Here is a 22,430-nt window from a genome sequence, read left to right as displayed (position 1 = left end):
AGACTAAATACACAGAAGGGTAATCACAGGACAAGACACAGCTGGGCAGGGGAGGGAGAAACACAAGGGCAACAGGTGAACACAATGAGACAATCAGACACACCAGGGAAACTAACGACAGGGAGGAGGACCAGACAAAACACAAGGAGGAAGACAAAACACCAAATGAACAGAGTTACAAAACCCATAACCAGACAGACAACACTAAAACCGTGACATAAACCTATGAGTGTGACAAAGAGAAACTGAACAGGCAGATTCGAAGGATTTATTTCTTTGGAAATGTTATTTTATATGCAATTAAATCAAGTTATTTAGGTAAAACTAATGAAAAATATATATATAAAAAAAAAAAAAGAAGATATTTAAAAAATAATGTTTTCAAATATGTTATTTTAGAATATCTTAGGGCCTCAGAGAGGGCCTAGAGGGCCCTGACGGCTCGCCACTGCTAAATAGTCATTATTTTGAGTCCTGATTTTCTTCATGTGTGAATAAAATGTTTTGCTTGGCTCTTTTGCATCTTACTTTGCATTTCATGTGAAAAATGTGTATTAGGTAAGCGTGAATGTTATAACTCATTCATAAATGGACATGTGTATTAAACTTAAAAACAACGCACCCTGTCAGTATAAATGTTAGTGACTCATCAATAGATGGTGATGTGTTTCACACTTTGCCATAAGGCTCCCTTTTGGCAGTTATAAATGTTAGTAATTCATTCATAAATGGTCATAAGAGATGCAAAGAAACATCAAGATGGATGGGGGAGAATCAACTCAGTGAACAACAAATACCAAGGATGCTGGCTGATGAAGAAGACGAGTTAAGCTAAGTAGCCAATATACTGTAAGGCTTAGCAGTACAGATACATGTGGGCTCACTATTTGGCAAGCAACCGGTCACAGTTGCCCTGTTTATCTCATGTCTTATAAAAGCGTATTAATGATTTATAAAGTGTTCACAACCTAATTAATACATTAATTACAAACTATTCGTAAACCCTTTATAAGGGTAGTCTTATTGTAAAGTGGTACTGAAAAAACATATGCTTACAGTGGCGAAGGAAATGCTCTCTTTGAGTTGCTGAGACTTTGTCTTTTGCTTACATTTTTTCAAAGAAAGATGTCAAAACGAATATTCCAATTTAGAATGACCAGTTATTCCCCTATGGTATCCCCATTATTAACTGTCACAGTCATATCATATTCCTTATCATATTATCCACAAAATGCTAGATTGAACTTCCAATAAGCCTCACTAACAGCGTGTCACCTGGTTCAGTCTTCAATAACAGACCGACTCTGCTAATGACCATATAGAACAGGCTTTATTTATACCATGACCTATTCTTCTTTCTTCTCTTTACTAACAATGTGTTGCATCTCTCTTATACACAGATCCACCTATACACCCACGCACACACACATAATGACGTGATGCAATTCAAAGTAAGAGGTTGCTCTATAATGAGGGTCATCATAGCAGACATGGACCCAGTTTATTCCCACATCATTATCACCTTTTCCTCTCTGCTCTTTTAAGAATAACCCTGTTATCTAATTGTACTCGTAAACATGAAGATACAGGCATGCATGCAAATCAAAGTATACTGTATCATAGTTTCAGTACAACTTTTGCAAAAATACCTTTAGTAGAAGCTATGCTCACAAAATCACCACTGCGAAAAGACACAACATCTTTGACACCCCCCCAAATTCCTTTAGTTAAAACAAAAACTTACATTTTTCAGAAATATTCAAATATTGGCAGTTATCTGAAACCAAACATGTCACACCTTAGTGAAGTATAATTGATAATAGTTGCATTACACTATTCATTGGCTATCAGGCTGAACATATTTGAGCAGTTTGGGACAATGGACAACATTTTGGGGGTTCATCTGGGTGTATCTGCGCCATTTTCCATCAACCAGTCATTGTTGCAGTGAGATTAGCAATTAAGCAAGAATGGAGTTGAGAACTAATTCAACCGGATTGTTTCACAAGTAACCAGTTTACAAGCTCATTAAGAGCTGAAAACTAAATCACTGTAAAACTTTATCCGATTAGCTCTATTACATTTCATCTCATAATCAGAAGATCGTGGGATCTAATCCAGCTCTACTTGAACATATCCCCACTAAGAATGTGACCTTCAAATACCTTGTTTTTACTATGAAAACACTGCCACAATACATTATGAAGATCATGCAGCACCACAACATTTATGGAAAGCGAAGAGTACCACAATACGCAACTATTTTACTAATTACTACTATTACGGAGTTTTATTATAATCCAGACACTGAAAACGTTAAGGCGTGTGCGGGTTGATCTAGTTCATTAGCTATCTTATTTTATTTTTGATTTAATAACAGACTATCTTAAACTATTCCATACTGTCTGATGAAACTTTATTCAGACATGGTAACAATATCCCTTTCAAAATCTGCTTAACGGCTGAATTTTTTTGCACGATGCCGCCAAACACTCATTTTCTCTGAGGGGAATTTTTTTGTTTATATTATCGCTTTACTACAGCATAACATACATTTAGTTTTTTATAGTTTTATGGTTAGGGTTTTTTTATTATAGTGTGTAAGCTTAACATTTTAAGCATATTACAGAAGTTTTCTAATGGTTCTCATTATAATTATATTTTCATTGCTGGTAAATATACACAAAGACTAAAATACAACAAAAGGGCTCTGCTGGTGCAGGCCACCACAAGTGTGTCTGCAATGGGAATCCCAAAAATGCTCAGCAGAGAGAGATTTGTCCAGTTTTAACAAGGTTGCTGGACAGTACATTTCCCCTTTAGCTTTTCTTCATAAAGTCAGAACCTTTTTGGCCTAACAAGGTGGAGGCCATTTAATGTGACAGTGGCTGTGAGAGCAAACATTTTGACAGCAGGGGAGTGGTTGTCGGTTTGTTAAAATGTAACAAGGCTGGTGTACGGAGGAATGTCTGCCTGTCACACAATGGGAATGATGCATCTCACTGTTATCCAGGATTTCCCCCCAAGAAATGCACAGCACAGAAAGTGAGATACAATTACAGGTCGAAGCAAATGAACACCTCCATTTGGTAAAACAAATACTCCAACCCGTTTTCTTTGTGACAAGAGATATTTACAAAGCTCAGAGTCTAAAACCATGCAAAAGATAAATCGTTAACTAGGGGTGTCAACATATAAGAATTTAGTAAATGACTGGTTAGTCTTGCCTATCGTCGACTTATTGGTGGATCGGTGGGTTTTTTGGTTGATTGTTCCCCTTCTGTTTTCAATCAATCAATCAATGTGTATTTATATAGCCCAATATCACACATTTTACATTTGTCTCAGTGGACTTCACAGTTTGTACAGAATATCAGTATGACAATACGACACCCTCTGTCCTTAGACCCTCACATCGTACAAGAAAAAACTTCCAGAGAAAACCCACAGTTTAAAGGGAAAATGGGAGAAACCTCAGGGAGAGCAACAGAGGAGGGATCCCTCTCCCAGGACGGACAGACGTGCAATAGATGCCGTGTGTGAATTGAAAAGATAATACATTTGCAACATAGGTAGTCCAAATGTTTGGAAATGCATGTTACATTACATTACATTGCATTTAGCTGACGCTTTTGTCCAAAGCGACTTACAATAAGTACATTCGACCAGGAAGACACAACCTTGAAGGAAACAGAATCATATAAGTACATCAGGTTTCATAGAGCCAAACATTTCAAGTGCTACTCAACTGGCTTTAGGTAAGCCAGTCCTTTATTAGTATAAAAGTGCTTTGTTAATAAATCTAACGCTCGAAGTGGAGTCGAAAGAGATGAGTTTTCAGTTTGCGCCGGAAGATGTGCAAGCTATCTGCCGTCCTGATGTCAATGGGGAGCTCATTCCACCATCTTGGAGCCAGGATAGCAAACCCACGTGTTTTTGCTGATGGGAACTTGGGTCCCCCTCGCAGCGAGCATGTGTGTATAATAGGAAGATGAATCCACGAGGATATCCATCCAGGACCTATGTTTTATGTTTCTTACAAGATATTCACATACAGCATAAAGTCAGCTTTTTATTTCTGCTGATTGCATTTACGCTCCAAAGAAACCTGTGTTGGCCACAAAGCTTATATTCTGATATTCCGAATCCAATGGGAAAAGCCCATTGCCTTAAGTCGAGGGAGCCCTTGCAACGCTAACTTCCGGGATGGCTTGCAACAATATGTCATCACTGCATCTATTTAGCCTAGGGGGTAAAACAAACAAAGGACAGAGTCTTGAACAGTATGTGTCCATACCCTGTGCTTGTATGGCACGTTAATGGATGTTTCAAACACTCTAACATACATTTACTGGCATCGCCATATGTGACAACCAGAACAAGGAGAAAGAAACCGTATTTATATTTTCAGTTTATTGCCTATTAAGGCCTTTTGAATTTTTACAAAAAAAGGTTTGACGTTTTCATACAGAAGTTTTTTAACTCTTTCTTAGTTTCCAATGAAAATAATAGACTAAAGTTGCCAGTGGGCACAATGCCGTCTTTGACACTTGCACTTCTGTCTGTTCAAAATAAATAAAAAGAAAGTATCATTGTGCATTTGTTTTTTGTTTGTCAAAATTGCAACAAACTGTGACTCCAAAGACCGCTAATAAGAATATTTCTGAAAATGTTTTCGTCCCTTTTGAGTGGTAACATGTGATTTCAATGTTTTAATCATTATACATTGAACAGATTTCAGCACTAACTGCTCATGGACAGTTATTTATGTAGACAGTACCATTTCAGCTGTGCACAGGCTTAACTACGGAAGCCCTTAGTCCCTAAGAGAGAGTAATGACAATAGGCAGATAAAGGGAAGTCAGCACATTAAACAGCATTAAGCCACTCAGTACCAGACGCATTACAGAGAGAGAAAGAGGGAATGAGCCGGGAGAGAAAATTGCAGCAAGGCCCAGAGAAAGGAGCGAGGCAGTGATAAATCGCAGGACTAATCCGAGCTACTACAGAGGGATTAAATCGTTCTCTGCTGCACGCCGGTCTGCTCCGTCAGACGGCAGAGGTTAAGCAGACCGTTCTCTCCCTGTCCTGTTTTTCTTTCATCCACTCTTCTTTTCTTAATCCGTCCAATGGCATTAGAGAGGTGTCTCACACACACACACACACACACACACACACACACACACACACACACACACACACACACACACACACACACACACACACACACACACACACACACACACACACACACACACACACACACACACACACACACACACACACACACACACACACACACACACACACACACACACACACACACACACACACAGTGTTGAACAGATGGAGGCTAATAGATGTCAGTGTTTCTGGTAGTCTGATGGGGGAGAGAGATAACAGAGTCATTGATTTCCCTTGTGGAAATGTATGTGAGTGTGTGAGCACGTGCTGCTATGTGTGTGTCTCCATTCCAATCGGCAGTATTATGAAGTTCCTTAGGAGAACAATACATTATATTCTATTATATTATTTAAATGTTAAATGGCTAAGCAGGGGAAATGGTGTACTAAATTGAGAAACATGTTATTAAAGCAGTATTAAAGTAGTAAACAAAAATAACTATTATTTGAGATTAAAGTTGTATATTGAATATAAACATATGCATAATGAGCTTTTTTTTAAATGAAACTATACGACTCAATAATATGTTTTCATGTTATAGGCATTAAGTGGGATCACAGTTCTGCATGTAGACTACAATGTTTTAATGGAGGGATAGTGCAGCATGTGTTACAGAGCAAACATAGAGTTACTAACATAGTTAAATAGCAAGGTGGTTGACTATGTTGTGTTCCTATATTGTACATTATTTCTCTAGCATTCCCATTATTTATAATATTAATTTAAGCATCACGTTTATTGCTGAGATCAAGCATGGATTATCAATAGGCAAAAGTGTTCAGCTGCTGTGGGAATACCCCGACCCCCAGGTGATCCAAGGGCTCTACTTTAGGCATGTCACTGTTTAGTCAGTGGTTAATAACCGCTCTTTTTGGCTGAGTGATACTATGTCTCTTCTAAAGTTGGAACAAATTAAGTTTACTCTCCGGGGTTCCTCAGATAAGTTTTACGCTCATTGGAGGCCACTGATCAGCTATGTAGACCGTCTTCCCCCTGATATGGTGTCGCTGTAGGGATTCTCCCTTTATTTATCCGTCTATAATTCTGATATGATTACTCCCCTGTCCGCCACACATGCAGCCTGTGTGACATCCCTGGATATGTGCTAGTATGTGTACATGTATGTATGTATGTATGTATGTATGTATGTATGTATGTATGTATGTATGTATGTATGTCTGTATGTATGTATGTATGTATGTATGTATGTATGTATGTATGCAGGTATGTGCATGTATATTATTGTATCTATCATTTTGTATTGTATTGATGTACTGTTGCCTCAGTACTCCGGGAGAGGGGTGGTTGGGATGGGGCGGGGTTAAGGGAAAGTGAGTAAGGGTTTTTTTGGGGGGGGAAAAATGAAAATGCCTTAATTGCTGTAATGCACTGTTACACTTTTTTTTTTTACATGTGAATACAAATATTTGGAAAAAAAATAAAAAATAATAACCGCTCTTTATATGGCACTTTTTTCCAAAAGGCACCGATGGCAGGGAGCTAATGTAATATGCAAGGCAATGAAAGAAACATCAGGAGCAGTTTAGGTTCTGCTTTAAGAACAGGAGAAGCTGGAGATCAAGATACTGAGGTTATTATGGCAATTGTATGCATTGGGAATACGTTGTTAACACTGTATACACCTCTGAAGCTCATTATATACAGAAGCTATAGGGCCTCAAATCCACACCTGCATTATTACCTCATCTTGCAGAGGCGCTGTGTTCAGACTTTATCCAGCCTCATTACATTATGTTTAAATTGTGTTTCATTCACAGAGTTAGGCATGTGCAATAATACATTATACTGTATACTGTGTATTCCTATTATTGTTCAACAACCATCACACTTTGCCAACTTCCCTGCATTATGTTTGTCCTGCTGCTTATTTTTCTATGCAATAAGGAATTATGAGCAACATTACAGCAGCACTATAGTTTTCTGTTTAACTCCAACTGAAGCAGATAGTGTGGCAAGTGTTAACCTGTTGCTTTCCTTGTCTAACTTCGTGGTAATGCCTGTTGTGTTCCCGGATCTTAGCAATTACTTTGGTGATTAAACTGCTATCAGGACTGTTCGAAATGCGGACACAAACTATGATATGTAGGCCACTGTTATATACACCACAAATGATGTATTTCTTGGTGGAATGTCATTAGGATAAAGATATACGGGAATTGAAATAAAAACACCACTTTCAACAAACATGCATCACCGAAAGAGAATTGTGAGGGAATAATTTAGTCTTTACTCCTAGATATTTAACCTTATTGCCTGTTGACGTTGATAACCAACCAATATTCTGTTATCTCCTTTAAGGAATGTGCTCCAGCACTTAAGTGTCAGTTTTATGGCCTGATGGGGGGGTTTACGACTGTGAGAATGCTGGCTTCTAAACACCACTGACAAGTGATTGAGTATTTCTAGTTGGGGGATATCTCTTCTAGCTCCACAGATGTTTACGCCTCCCCCAATATGCTGATTACCTCTCTGTAAACTAGTTAAAAGGTCTATCGAGAGATAGGCTGGGCAGAATTGACATGACAACCCACCCGTGCAGTCAGAACCTTTTGCTGCTGTGACTTGTGATATGAATTCTCCGGCCGTTGACTTGTAATAAACTACCAGTGTTTGACATCAAAGCTCCAACTCTCCTCGTGTCTCTCTGAGTCCTGACTCTCCATTGCTGCAGAAGTTTCCCTTACAAGAATGATAATATAGTGCAGGGGCTACTGTGTATGTAGAGCTGAATCTGTAGTCCACACACACTCTTTTTAAATTTCACAGGGAAGTTGTCACCCACAGAAATCTTCGCCTTACGCACGTTCTCTTGAAGCTGCAGATAAGAGAGATTTCTGCCACAACCTTCCCCTTGTGAATGCGTAATGACAAGCGTGGGTGTTTACCTCGGCGCAGGGAAGGTTCAAGCGTACACCATAACGCTCCTCTTTTTCCTCTTTCTGTATTCCTTGTGCAACCCCCACCCCCGGGCCCCCTACACCCACTCAACACCCCCCCCCCCCCCCTTCCCCTCGCTGCAACGGTAATTGGGTATGACATGGGATCAACTTGCGGGGAGCGAGGATGCATTCGAATGCACCTCACGTCGTCTTCCTCACGTCTCTTTTCCTAACCTGCTGCCTTCCAGCCCCTTGCTCACCGCTGTTACCGTAGCAACATCTGCGTGACTGCATCCCCCCCTCCCCCCCCCGTGTCATTTATTTTATTAAGATTGGCCGCTAGTGCCCAAATGTGTGCGTGTGTGCAACAGCTCGACAGCGAGGTGCATAGCAGCAGAGGGTTGCCAACATCCGAGCCAATTACCGCAGCCTCACTACAGAAACGAAAGCTACAACTCAAGGAAGAATGAGCAACGAGCAGAGAAAAATGTAGCCACTCGAGTCAAACTTGTTACATTAAGTCAATCGAGTACATTATTGCACACCTGGGTACAACCATATTTGGCTCACAGGAGACACACACCTGCCACGGAAAAGTCCACACAGCTTTGGCAAAATAATCCACATATTTCTTCTTCTCATGTCAAAATAATAAACACGAAAAGGTGAATTGCAGTTATTTTAAGCATTCAATTTCTGTTTTCAACCCCGCATTTCTTTTTCTCTATTTATTTGCAGCTCAAGCCTGAGGACAGCAGTTTTCTTTGTCTTCCTAATTATTTTTGATGGTATATCCCACAGGCTAAAAAGCTGGGAGGTTGAGGACTAGCAGCTGTTTGTAAGCAGATTAAATATGAATCGTGATACAAATGCATGTCTTCTAAGGGGCGTTGGTTCATGTTCATTGTCAAACCATCTGTTGCATGACTGTGAGAAGACCCTACTGAAACTAATGTTTGCCTCCTGTTTCAAATTATTGTTATTAGTATTTTGGTATGTCTTTGCTTCGGAAGATGAAAGAGAATGTTTGTTTACCTTTGTTATAACCAAAGAGAAACCTGACAAAATGTACTTATATATTCAGAACATTCCCTGGCTAACCCTGACCCTAACCCTAAGATCGATCACAATACATTTTCTAGAGAGCCATTCCAGACTGCTTGAGGACATCACACATTTGAGTTCACGGTAGTCAATGGGATTTCTACACCGGATTTCTGAAATATTGCACAAAATATGATCTTAAGCAAACGTTTATGATACTTGCACATTGTGTCCAGCAAGATAATCTCCGCATATAAACATAATGTTATGATTTTTTAAGCAAAAAAGGCCATACCCAGAGGTCAAAAGCTAACGTCTGGCTGTAATCCAACTACGTCACGGTTACATGGCTGCGAGGGTATGAATAGCACATGTAGCAGAGTTATTAGTAGATAACAAGATGATAATACTCACTTATTTGTGTTGCACCTCACAACTAAGACGTCTCGAAACTGAAATAAAGTTCAAGTTCAAATTGATATGACATGTCTCAGAAATCTGGAAGCAGCAAACCCTTGTGGAGCAGCTATTTTGTCAGAATACAGAAGCAGAGCACTGGTGTCTGTTTAGAGCACAGCAAAACAATGTCATGTTTTTTTTTCATGCCATGAAGAGCCACAAAATGATCACATGTTGGGATTGGAATAAGTCGTTTTCAACACATCAGTGCACAGTAAAAATAATTACCTTTCTTGGAGTTAGAGGTGTGCAGCCTGTTGCTTTGAGCTCTCCATCCAACAGCTCTCTGTGGCTGCTCCATAATTGCCTGCAATTATTCAAACTGGGCCACTGACAGTGTTGTAGAAGCATTTTGGGTCAATAATAGTGGTCAGCACTCACTATTACTGAATGAGAAAAAGTCCCAGTTTCACCAGTTCAAAGTTTTTAATGTGAACTAGCTGTAGTAGGAGTTTTTGTTTCCAGCAGTAACTTTATAAAGCTCTACTAGAGGAGGCAACAGTAAGTCAATGGGTTATATTACTTCATCAAACAGTGTTTAATGCTGTGTTAGTGTAACACATTATTAGCACCCTCTGCATACAAGTAGTTCATGGTTTCCACAACTTCTTTAAAATGAAATTCAAGGACTTTTTATGGACTTTCGAGATGTTTTCCCCTTAAAATTAAGGATCTGAAACGGCACATATTGAGACACAAATCAACATACAATGACCAATTTCTATTTATTTTCAAAATCTTCAATTGTTCTATCCAATATTTAGACACTTTCAAGGATTTCAAGGACCCTGGGAACCCTGTTGTGTAAGTATTTGTAAAATGTCAAATTTTAATGTTTTGCTTTGTCTGTACCTGCATATTTAATAGATGATCTAATTCACAAACATACCTTCATATACCTGAACTACTCAACCTGTGCCATACAAATTAGCATAGGTTAGGTGAGAGTTTTGAGGTACATGTAGGTATGTTCATTGCTCTTTAGTAATCAAAAGATAAACACCAATTATACTTGATTTTTACAAAAAGGAAAAAACTTTAAAAATTAAGTGTAAGTATACATATAAGGGGAAATATAGTGTGAAAGAAAGAACTTTAGACACATACTGTACCGGATATGAATGGTTTAATAAAATCATACAATACATCACAGGTTTGGTGGATTTAAGTCATGGCCAAGATTACCTGAGCTTATTCCTGTGTTGTTAAAAAAATATAAAACCAACAAACTCAATAGCGATAAAACCGAATCAGTTCTTCTTTTTCAGTCAAAAATCAAAACAAGGACGGTCCCTATGCACTCTTCATCTCACACCTGAAATGATTTCCTTCCTTTTCATACCGACAAAGGAAGCAGAGGTTTGGACGAAAACTGAATCTCACATTCAGATGATGACCCTGAATGATCTTCACAGCACAAATCTCAGAAATACTTTCCGCTGATCTTGTGAATGACTGAATAGAAAGTGTACCGACTCCGACCATAAATCTAATACTCACTCATTTCTCTTTCGAAAAGCTTTCCCTGCAGAATATAACAGTGCAGAATAATAAAGCAACTTTACCAGATGATACCGCAGATAAATAGCATAATAAGAACTTTTTTCTTTTAAAACATGGCATGCTAACAGCAAATCTCTCTCATAATTCCAAACAGGAAAGCAACAAGTGCCGCTCCTAGTGCCAAAGTGAAAGCCTACGTCAATAACACTTTTACCCTTTTCCTGCCACTCTTCATCCGTGATTGACCAGCAGGTTCTAAGAGAAAAAAAAGAAGAAGAAAGAACCGAGAGTTAGTCCATCTGCACATCTGCCACACCCTCCGACCTTTTGCATGCTCTCAGGTGAAAGGACTGTCCGTGTTTTCGGCACACTTTCCCAGCTTTAACGGAGCAGAAGTGAAAGGTCAGAGCTGCTAATAGTAGGGTTAATTATCTCAGTGATGGAAGTGAACCTGCTGAAAGATGTTCCTCAGCTCTACATCGATAGTTCACTGGCTTTCTCATGTTGGGACAAATTGCACCTACGAGAAGACAAAGATGTGTCCTTTGTCTTGGTATGTCTTTAATGATGTGTTACATATTTTATTTAAGAAACAAATAAGGCTATTTTTCTTCCCATATATTGTGTATTTTGTCCAATGTACTTCAAGTTTAGGCCATTTAGTTCTACTTTACATTTTAAACACATACAATCTGATAGCCAGGCCTTGATTAATCATGTGGTTACATTACTTTGTATATGTTGGGTATGTTTAACAACAGCAAAGTTTTCAATGTGGTAGAATGAAGGGAAATATATAAACTCAAGTGAGTGGCATCAAACAGCCAATCCTACAGCTCTTAATAAGTGTTGTCCCAGCAAACGCATATAGACTTTCTCATATGTCCTAATTGAAGACGATTCGCCTAGGTAATACAATTCACATATCATGATTTGTAGAGGTAGCATATCATAGTATGTATTGTTTATCATGATGTGCAGTTTGATTTTGGAAAGAGATTCACACAATAACCTTTCACCTTTCATAGACGCGAACCAATACAGGATTATCGAGACCAATTTGGATGTTTGATTGGAAAGATTCCCATTAACAAGGTATCTTCCATCATGCTTGTTTGTTTTTTTATCATTTCAGTGCCTGTTGCCTTTCACTCAATCCAAGTAGTGCAACCTGCATATTTCACCCAAAGATCAATGAGGTCCTTGAAACCCGAGCGTCTCGTGTCCCTGTGAGAAGACGACAGGTCTGACAATAAGGATTCCAAGCTACATTGCGCAATTTCGTCTCAAATACTGGGAAAGGCCTACAATCAGGCAACTAGGATCAATTAAAACCTTGAAATCCTGGCAAGATAATACACGAATCGGGCCAAGGTGATAACTAGCCAATTGAATAGAGCTTCACCACCATTTAGTCCAATTCTTATAACCTTGAGTGCAACCTATCAAAATGATCAATAAAAGCTGGTGATATACAGTACCTTTTAAGTGAGATGGTCTCAATAGCAGTATATTGTTCTGTATGGTGTTAAATGGTAGGTAATTGGCCTTCATTGAGAAGATTGATAAACTCTTTGAAGCCTTGGTAGTTATTTATTATGTTTTCTAAGGGAGACAACCGGATGGCTACTAGCTACGATTATAAAAGCGGATTACCACAGGAAGACTTGACCCTGACTATTGCATTGGATTTTTTTAAATGCAGATGTGACGCATTCAGCTTCAGACATATGCAGTTTTTTTATTGGACAGCTGCACAAGGCTGAAGTGGCAGTTTTTAAATAGTATTTTTAGTGAGTGTTTGCAAAGTGCGCCGTCATTAGTGCCGATACCCTTAAGGAAGGATCATGCAAGTAACAGGTGGAAACGCATCAACATAGTGTCATTATTATTCCAAATAAAAATAACAATAAAACACATACTGGATTTATACAAGCTGGTGAAAAAACATGTATTAAATAGGCCCGATTAGCATTACGGGGCTTTCCCTTTCCCTTTAGTGTGTTATATGGGTTTTTGTGGATGAAAATGGTGTGCAAAGTCCCAAAATTGACGCCAGACAGAGTTTCTCTCCAAGACACCCCCCCCCCCCCCCCCCTGCCTAAAACACCTCGATTGGACTCCTTTGTTTACTCCTGTAACATAATGACTTCACTATGTAACACTCACGCTTCTATTAGCTAGCCCTCCACTCATTTTACGTGATAGGCTAAGGGGTGGGACATCTCTTAGCGGTTGACCAATCACAACAGAGCCGGCCAGCTAATAACGCGTTAACGCAAAAAAAAAAAAATCTTATTTTAACGCGATTAACGCATGTGCATATTTTGTCCTCGGCCGCCCCGTAGTTTCAGAGCGCATCGAGTTTAAAATACTATCTATACAATCCAAGCACACTGCTGATGCCGACAGCCCCGCTCCTGCCGCCCGCTTGCAGCAAACCACACTTGAAAGTGTGGGGGGGAGACGCCTGGACACGTCTACGAGCAGCAAACTTTCAACAAAGATCGCGAAATGGGTGGCGACAGCTTGCAGGCCAATTAACATTGTGGAGGACGAGGGGCTGCGTGATATAAGTCGGGTCGCATCCAACGACTGCACTTATGAATTGCCTTCCAGAGCCACCACTGTGTCGAAAATACACAACTTGTATGAAGTCCAAAAAGCGATTGTAGAGGAGGATTTAAGAAAGACTTCCACAGTTGCGCTCACCGGAGACTATTGGACTTCACTCAGTAATGACAGTTACCTCTGGGCCACAGAGCATTATTTTGACCCACAGTGGGAACTTCAATCTCATGCTTTGACAGTTATGAAAACAGAGGAGCGGCATTTCGCGCGGATTACACGCACGCACGCACGCACGCACGCATGGCTGGTGAGGCACTGACTCTTTCAGAGTCAGATTTACAAATCTTATATTTTGACCTTAATCGAAATATTCTGTTATTTTCAAAAGCTTTTTTAGTCTGATGCTTCAATTCATTTTAAACAGACCGTTCAACAAAAGGATACCCAACATCTAAATATTGGATTGTTCTTTCTTAGTAAGATCCCATGTTCATTACCAATGTGGTCTTACCTTGACTTGAAGATGAAGTCCATGCTATCCTTCTGGACAACAATCTCTATTACTTTTTTGTAAAAGTCCTCCTTATCTTCCTCTAGTTTCAAAAGTCTAGTTTGTTGTTCGCGTCTATACCGTCTCTGCATAGAATAACAGTAGCAACAAGAACCTGTGGGCTCACGTGCGCCCCCTTCAGTGCGGCAAAGGTTATGGCTGCCTCTCCTGGTGCTTTTTTCATTGCCGTTGTACGGCGAGCCTAAATATCATATATACGTGAAATAAGTTATTTAGAGACTATGGATGGCGAGGATAAATGTAATAAAGGGATCTACAAACATTACATTGGTGACACACAGGGAGATGGTGCAGGCATGCGCTTAGGGCCCGCTTTCCAGCCAGTTTCTGTGGGGTGACGCATTCTGAGGTGAGGCAGAGCTCATCTGTGCCTCACCTCACCACACAGTAACTGGCTTGAGCGCGCTCACAAAATAAGTGACCGCGCTAAATTAGTGCCCGCGCTCCAGCCAGTTACTGTGGGCTTACATGAGGCAGAGCTCGTCCCTGCCTCATCGCTAGCCGTAGTTGTAGCGGAGCTCGGCAAATTTGCTGATTTTGACTATAAAAAGCGATTGGAATCATACATAAATCACATTTACAACACAGATCAGTGGATACATTTTATTATTATTACTATTTAGTTTTTCTTTAGTTGTTTTTCCGTTATATTGGAGTATGACAGGTGAGGCTCTGCCTCCCCTGCCTCCCCTGACTGCACGTCGCTGATTCATGAGTATATTTGTCATTGTTCAAATGATAATAAACAAACATTTGCATAAAGCATATTTGTCCACTCATATGTTGATAAGAGTATTAAAAACTTGAAAAATATCCCTCTAAGGTACATTTAGAACAGATAAAAAATGTGCGATTAATCGCGATTAACTATGAACAATCATGTGTTTTTACTCAACCAATTCATGGTTTTTACTAACCATTGTCAGTATTTTGTTACTTTGGCATCATTTTGAAACGTGTATTATAATTAAATCACGGTAAAATATGTTCATTTTGTTGTAGTTGATATAAGCCCCGCCCCCTCTCCAGCACGTAAACACAGCTGACAGCCGCAGTGAAACTCCAGCGATTAGAGCAATGCGAATATTCATATCGCGTCCGTTGTGAACGCAGCATAATGCAGTTCAGAGACCAGACCACTGCTCTGCCGCTTTTAAAGCAACTTCGAGATTTTAGCAGTGTGAGGGGCACAAAGGCCATGGTGCCCCCCACTTTGAGAAACACTGCACTAGAGGCACAAAATACAAATATGAAACTGAAAATGTTATTATGTTATCTCTAACTTTTATTCTGCAGGAACAGAGGATGAATTATTAAATCCACCCGAAAACACAACTCTCCTTGTGCAATTCTTTTTTCATTTAATGCTTTGTTAAAAAAACATATTCTGCATTGACCATTCAAGTTATCAATAGAAGAGTAACATATATTATTTATCCATGATTCTTTATCATAGACTCGAGCTTAAACCATATTCTCTTTTAAATGTCCTGTGGTGTCCTATTCAGAAATCAATAAGGTTTAGCCCTGCCTGGCTTTGGATGGTTTCAGAATCACTACTGGTCTGAAGTCTTCTAGTAACCCATGCGCAACAATGCAACGAACTGAATTGACTGAGGGCCTGGGGTGCATTGACCTGTCTGAGAGGCATTCATGTACTTTAGGTGCATGCATGTGTGTGTAGACTAGAGGCTCATGCTATCTGTTCTAAACACTGCAGAGACCGTTCCAGCTGTGAAAGTCAGACCATTAAAACCACAGAGAGACTCAGGGAGCAGGGTGATCAATATGGCTCCTCTCATCCCATCCCTCCGATTTCCTCTACTCAACTTACATTCTCTTCCCTCCCTTATCTTTGGATTTTGCCTTATTCTGCGCTTGAACAAGTAGGTGTTTACACACGCTAAATTACAATAACTGAATATTTGTTCAAAAGTGTTTGAATAAACTTCAATTAAAGCTTCAGTACATGAAGTGGTGACTTTTGACCAGTCAGTTCAATACTGGTGAGTCAGTTTTTAAACATCTCCTTTGAAAAAACTATTTTATAAAAGCACAAACTATAATTAAAAGGAAAAGACAACCTCTTTGTTTCTTAACAAAATTGAAACGTTTTATGTTTGTGCTAAGAGTGTTGTTGTTATTTGTTTGTGCAGTATTGGCAGTCCAATACATTTGGAAAACTTCAAGCCAACATGGTAAAAAAAAGAGTTTGTTGGGAAATAGAAATGTTATCATTGACAACCGGGCAAACTGATTTGGCAAATTGTGTCATGTGGTTAAAAATCCTTTGTGGTCAGCTTTTTTTCTTGAATCTCAAAAGATACGTATGCGTATATGAGAATGTCTTAAAAGATTAGCTCTTAATTAAATGCCATTTTATAAGAAAGGAGGGTAACATGATGGCGATGGAGGGGATGTGTAGGAGAGAATTATCTTCTACAATCAAAAATACAGGAACTAAATTCATTATCAACTAATCTGTGATAATTTATTTTTGGAGTATTTAGACACTCCAAAAAACTAAATTATCAAATGTATATCAAACAGAGATAAATAGCAAATCCTCATACTAGGGTTGCCAGAAACTGACCATGATCAAAATCGATTATTCGGCAGCCCTGGCGAATAATAATCGATTATTCGACCGACCGACATACGTGCAGTTATTTCACCTGCACGCATGTCATCACAACGACGTGGCCTTGAAGTGAAGTTGGTAATGGCCGGCTGTGCTGCATCTTTCTCTGTAACCTCTTTGGCGTGCTTCGCACTCAAATGCAAACGCATTGTTGAGGTTGAGCTGTGATAGACCAACGTCTTTTCGCAGAGCTTGCATTTAACTTCCTTTGGACTTGTAAGTTCGAAGTAGTTCCACGAGGAGGAACTCTTTTTACCTGCCGCTTTGTTCATCTTTAGTCGCACGTGTGAGGGAGAGGGGGGGTGGGGGCGGGGTCGGTGTGTAGCGTGCTGCAGCAGCAGTCTGCTCTGCACGCAGGCTTCCTCCAAGTTTACAGTAAAACAAACTGGTGGTGTGAGCAATGGCCATTTACAATTATTAATACTATTACTATTATTAGCATTAGTCTATATTTTGGTTGAAACTAAGCCAGAAAAAAAACAAAAACATAAATAATAATAAAAAAATATATAAATAAAATCGATTTTTAAAAATAATATTAGATTATGGAGACTGTAACGAATATTCGAATAATCACTGGCATCCCTACCTCATACTTGAGAGGCAGGAATTATGTTTTGCATACGATAGATAATTGTGTAAAATATGTCCCCTGCCTCCCCTGTCTAAATGACACCTCAGTTTTAGTGCTTTAGGATAGCCACAATTATATAATTGTGTATTGATGCACTACTGACCACGGCATTGACAGAATTAGCAATTAGTATCCATACATGTTCTGAAAATGGAATCTGTGGACTTCTACTCCATTAGAAAAAACTTGTAACACTTCAGAACTCACCCACTAACAAATAAATGGATTTCCCACCAGTTGCTTTAATTGAAGATCCATCCTGAATTTAAGTATTGACTAAGAAGACTTTCTGGTGTTACACCACACTGCTTCCCAGATAGCAAATTGGTATCTGTCCTTTTACAAGAATACTTTTTTCATTTTCACATGCACCTAGCCAGCAGATCACACATGCCTCTTTCACACCAACGCGTTTTCAGCTCCGGCTCTCAGCTGGAGCCTGAAAAGTACCGGTTTTTCCTGTTCACACCGCAGAGGCGCCGCCTCTTAGCTCCGGAATCCGGTTCACCTCCAGCTCCAAAAAATTGTCGGTATAGAGGCAAGAGCTTCGGAGCTAAGAGGCGGCGTCGCTTACGTCTCTCTTACGTCGAGGCAGGGGCATGGGCGAGATCAACCTCCTGAACAACAACAAAATGCCTGCGTGTGATGTTTGTAAAGTTCCAAGTAAAGTCGTCCCTTGTAAAGTCGTCCGATGCCTTCCATTTCGTTTCGTAAGAGGATAACCAAAGCGAACAGCGCTTCAATACAATCGGCCATTGTTGTTGTTGTCGATGTGAGGGATTTCCGCGCAGTTTGGATTTTATGAAGCAGGCACGTAAACGGTGACGTCATGACGCAGCAGCGGCAGCTCTGGGCGGTGTGAACAGAGCGGGAGCAGAAAAGAGAAACCGGAGCTGAACCAGAAAAACTCCCGCTCGGAGCTAGAAAGGGAAAAGCGCTGGTGTGAAAGCCGCAACAGAGAGGGTGAGTGCAGGTAGTGGGAAAGAAGAAGAGGGGCCGAACACAGTAGAAGATAGAAAGAAACAAAACTAACTAACAACAAACAGAAATTCAGGTGAGGTAGAAGAAGTCTGCCTGTTCTCCAATCTGCCTGACCCAGTGTAGCAGCCTTGACTCAATTGGAAATCCATTTTATCTGATGACTGGCAGGCAATTGGGGCTCCCAGGTGATAGACTGAGGCGCTGTGGTTGATAGGCCTGACCACTCCACTGCTGAGGGATGGAGGAATGAAGATGGGGGGAGTGGGGGTTGGAGAACATATACCCGCAAAGATTGTCTTCGCTAACAAAGTTCATTTGAGGTTACATGGATAATCAGGCTCCTCCCATTCCACTGCCCTAGCCGACACAAAAACGAACAGATATTTTCATTATCAGTTCATTTGTAAATAATTTTTACAAATAATCTATAAACCTTCAACCCAAATGTATTAAATATACAATGTCACAAAACACAGAAAAGTGGAAAATTCCAATCTGGACGATGTACAGTAACCGTGTAAATCACGATTTGTTTCCCCTTTTCCAGGCCTCTTCCAGGTTTGAAGTGTGTGAGTGTTAGATCGTTGGTATCAGATGCCCCTTTCCCACCAAAGCAGTTCCAGGGCCAGTTTGGAGCTAGTGCCCGACTAAGCACCGGTTCTTCCTGTTTCCACCGCAGTGGGGCTGGCTCGTGGCCCCCGAAAACCGTTTCTTATCTGGCCCCTCTCGACTGCCAGTCAAGAACCAAATACGTTAGGCTTACATCACAGGCGGGGGTAGGGGCGCTGAGTAAAGTGACAAGAACGCGACCTCACACTTAAAAAAAAAAATCACACTTCACACATATAAAGTGAGGAAACATAAACCAGGCATAATGTGATGCTGTATGTTTTTATCTACTTTTAATGAACATCCTTTCGCTGTTATTTCCCGTTTTTTAAAGGTCCCATGTCATGGCCATTTCTACTGATCATAATTCCATTGTTGAGGTCTACTAGAATAGATTTACATTGTGTAATTTTCCAAACTCACATTGGTTTCTCATACAGCATCTCTGTATAGTATGTGTATTCACTCTCTGTCCTAAACGGCTTGTTGGAGATCCTGCTCCCCCCTCCCTATACTGTGCTCTGATTGGTCAGCTCGCCCACTCCGTTCTGATGAGTCCACCACCGTTACAGCGGCACATCAGTGATTATCTGTTACAATAGCGTTAGCAACCAGAAAAGGACACCAGTAATGACAAACAGATGAGAATGCTGCGTGGGGTCTGGGTGCCGTGTTGGTGGGACGTTGCGCGGCTCGCTGCTGTGAGGAGCGGACAGTGTGAGCTGGGTTCATTTCCTGTTTGCTGCGTGGGGTCAGCGATACAGCGAGACATCGCGAATGGACACGGGAAGGGGGACGGGGTGCTGAGGGGGCTGCAGCACCCCCATCTGCGAGGCTCCACTAGCACTCGAATGTTGGAAGCACAGAATGGTAGATTTGATTGGACACACCATATGACAAGTTCAAGAGCCACTGTTTTCGGACAATGCAAATAAACTACCGCCGTGTGTACATTGCCTAGATCAGGGATGGGCAACTTTGATGGTGGTGGGGGCCACATCATTGATGTACTGGCCACCAGGGGGCCACAGATTCACTTGGAACACACACATACAAAAATTCCATGTGTTGTATGTAATTATTAACAAATATACTAAGTCTGACATCTTCATTGACATTTTACAATCAAAGGGAACATCCCCAAACAATGGGAACATCCTCTAATAAGCTCACTAAACAAATATCAGTTCACAGACATTTTATTTCATTTTTACAAGTGGCATGTTTGTATTGAACAGGTTATTAAACAGTGGAATAAAACTATTTTAAACTATTGGAAAGCACGGAAAATGTGTGTGTATTGAGATTAACCATTAGATGACATACATGAACACTAACCCAGACATTAGTTGTCTAACTTGAACCTAAAACACTTGTGGCCTGTCTCTGCATTCCCCTTATTCCACAATAAGGGGAATTTGTGGAATTTGTGGAATCAGCTTCCTATCCGTTTTTAAGAGTGCGCTTAAGACCTTCCTTTTTGATAAAGCTTATAGTTAGGGCTGATTAGATTCAGCCCCTAGTTTTGCTGATATAGGCTTAGTTTTTCGGGGGACATCTTACTTCTTCCTTCTCTCTGTCTATACCTGTGTACTCTCATGTTCCGATTAACCCAGCTTCCCCAAATTTCTTTCTTTTTGGTGTCTATATACGCTGGGATCCGGAGTCATGGATGATCCTGCGGTCCTGTGTCCTGGATTGCGAGCCCTGGATCTTGAGTCGTGGCTGTGGTCCTGGATCATAGGTCCTGGATGGATATCCTCGTGGATTCATCTTCCTATTATACACACATGCATTTCCAAACATTTGGACTACCTATGTTGCAAATGTATTATCTTTTCAATTTACACACGGCATCTATTGCACGTCTGTCCGTCCTGGGAGAGGGATCCCTCCTCTGTTGCTCTCCCTGAGGTTTCTCCCATTTTTCCCTTTAAACTGTGGGTTTTCTTCGGAAGTTTTTCCTTGTACGATGTGAGGGTCTAAGGACAGAGGGTGTCGTATTGTCATACTGATATTTTGTACAAACTGTGAAGTCCACTGAGACAAATGTAACATTTGTGATATTGGTATATATTTGCTATATAAATAAACATTGATTGATTGATTGAATGTCAACACAGACACCTGTCAGCCCGCGCACTCTGCTGTTCCTCAGCACCACTCCCCCTCCCTCCCGCTGAAATTAAGAATGAAAAGCGTAGTAATCATAGATAACACGGCAGGGTCCGTGACAGTTTGTATTCATCTGATTTCAAATAAACAAAGTCTTGGTTTTAAGAATATTAAACTTGTTTCGCCAAATTCAGATGATAAAAACAACTTTTAAGCTTGTAAAGGCATAATTACAAGAGGCAACTTAACGTCACAGCAGGCATAACAACAGCCGGTGTTTCTTGTGAGGGTTTCCCCGGGAAACAAACACAATACACACAAATGCGTCACAGATTATTTCGCGGTATTTGAAATCATCTACGCAGCTCGCGACGTAACTAGGAGTCTAGTGGACGGTATCAGTACTACAAGTAAAACAAATTAAAAAAAGGGCCGCAAAAAGAGGAGGTGGGGGCCGCATGCCCATCCCTGGCCTAGATAATGAATCGCAAACACCTGCAGTACTGCTATAAAAAAGCAATTTCCAAGTTTCACATGAAAGTGAACTTGTCAACATAGCTCTGGGAGTAAACAATAACACAATGATATTTATTTATTAACAAAAAGGCCAGCGAAAAAAAAAATCGATCTCTTTGGGAGTACAGGGAGTGAATTGGAGAGCAATCAACAAAGGAGAGGCAGGCCTCGACTCAAAAAGAGAGGGAGGAGGGGGAGAGACAGACGGATTGAGTGACAATGGGACACAAAAGACAGGCTGGTACAAAGTGGACTGTTCCGATAATGTTGGGGCTGCTTGCAGGCTACAAAAGCCAGTAAAAAAAACCACCTAAAAGCCCTGCTGTTGTCCTCTCTTATCCCAGCTGGTGGTCTTAGTTCCACAAAACCTCTTGCTAAGCGTGTCAGAGAGGGGGGGGCGATAAAATGCCAGCCAGAAACGTGGCAAGAAAAAGAAAAAAAAACAGTGTGTCAATTGCTTATGCAGCCGAGGTGGCTTTCAACGGAGCACAATACAGGGGATTGTGTTGTATTATTATCTGGGGCCCCCATCAGAGAATGCAGAAAGAGGGAGAGAGCGCAGGGGGTCTCGTGGCGCGAGCCGACAGGGGTGGTGGCGCTCAGAAAGGTCAGTGAGGTGAACAAAAGCTGGTGAAAATGCACTTCCTCAGGAGGCAATTGTGAGTACCCTCAACTCTACCCCTCCCTCTATGTCTCCACAAC

General features: G+C 40.6%; 1 protein-coding gene across 4 annotated transcripts in view; it reads right to left on the bottom strand.

Annotated features, from left to right (window-relative positions):
* Positions 1-10,696: 10,696 nt before the first annotated feature.
* chchd6a (coiled-coil-helix-coiled-coil-helix domain containing 6a) overlaps positions 10,697-22,430 on the bottom strand; it is a 108,004-nt gene continuing 96,270 nt past the window's right edge. For all 4 annotated transcript variants that reach the window (XR_004566952.1, XR_004566953.1, XM_034196484.1 and 1 more), the window contains one exon: positions 10,697-11,345. Coding sequence is in view for 2 of the 4 variants with exons in the window: in XM_034196484.1 (XP_034052375.1) it covers positions 11,322-11,345 (24 nt within the window). In the remaining 2 variants the exon portion in view is untranslated. The remainder of the gene's footprint in view (positions 11,346-22,430) is intronic.

This window comes from Gymnodraco acuticeps, unplaced genomic scaffold, assembly GCF_902827175.1.
Source record: "Gymnodraco acuticeps unplaced genomic scaffold, fGymAcu1.1, whole genome shotgun sequence".
Lineage (NCBI taxonomy): Eukaryota > Metazoa > Chordata > Actinopteri > Perciformes > Bathydraconidae > Gymnodraco > Gymnodraco acuticeps.
The sequence above is the reverse complement of the archived record's forward strand: the minus strand, read 5'-3'. Positions and strand labels throughout refer to the sequence as shown.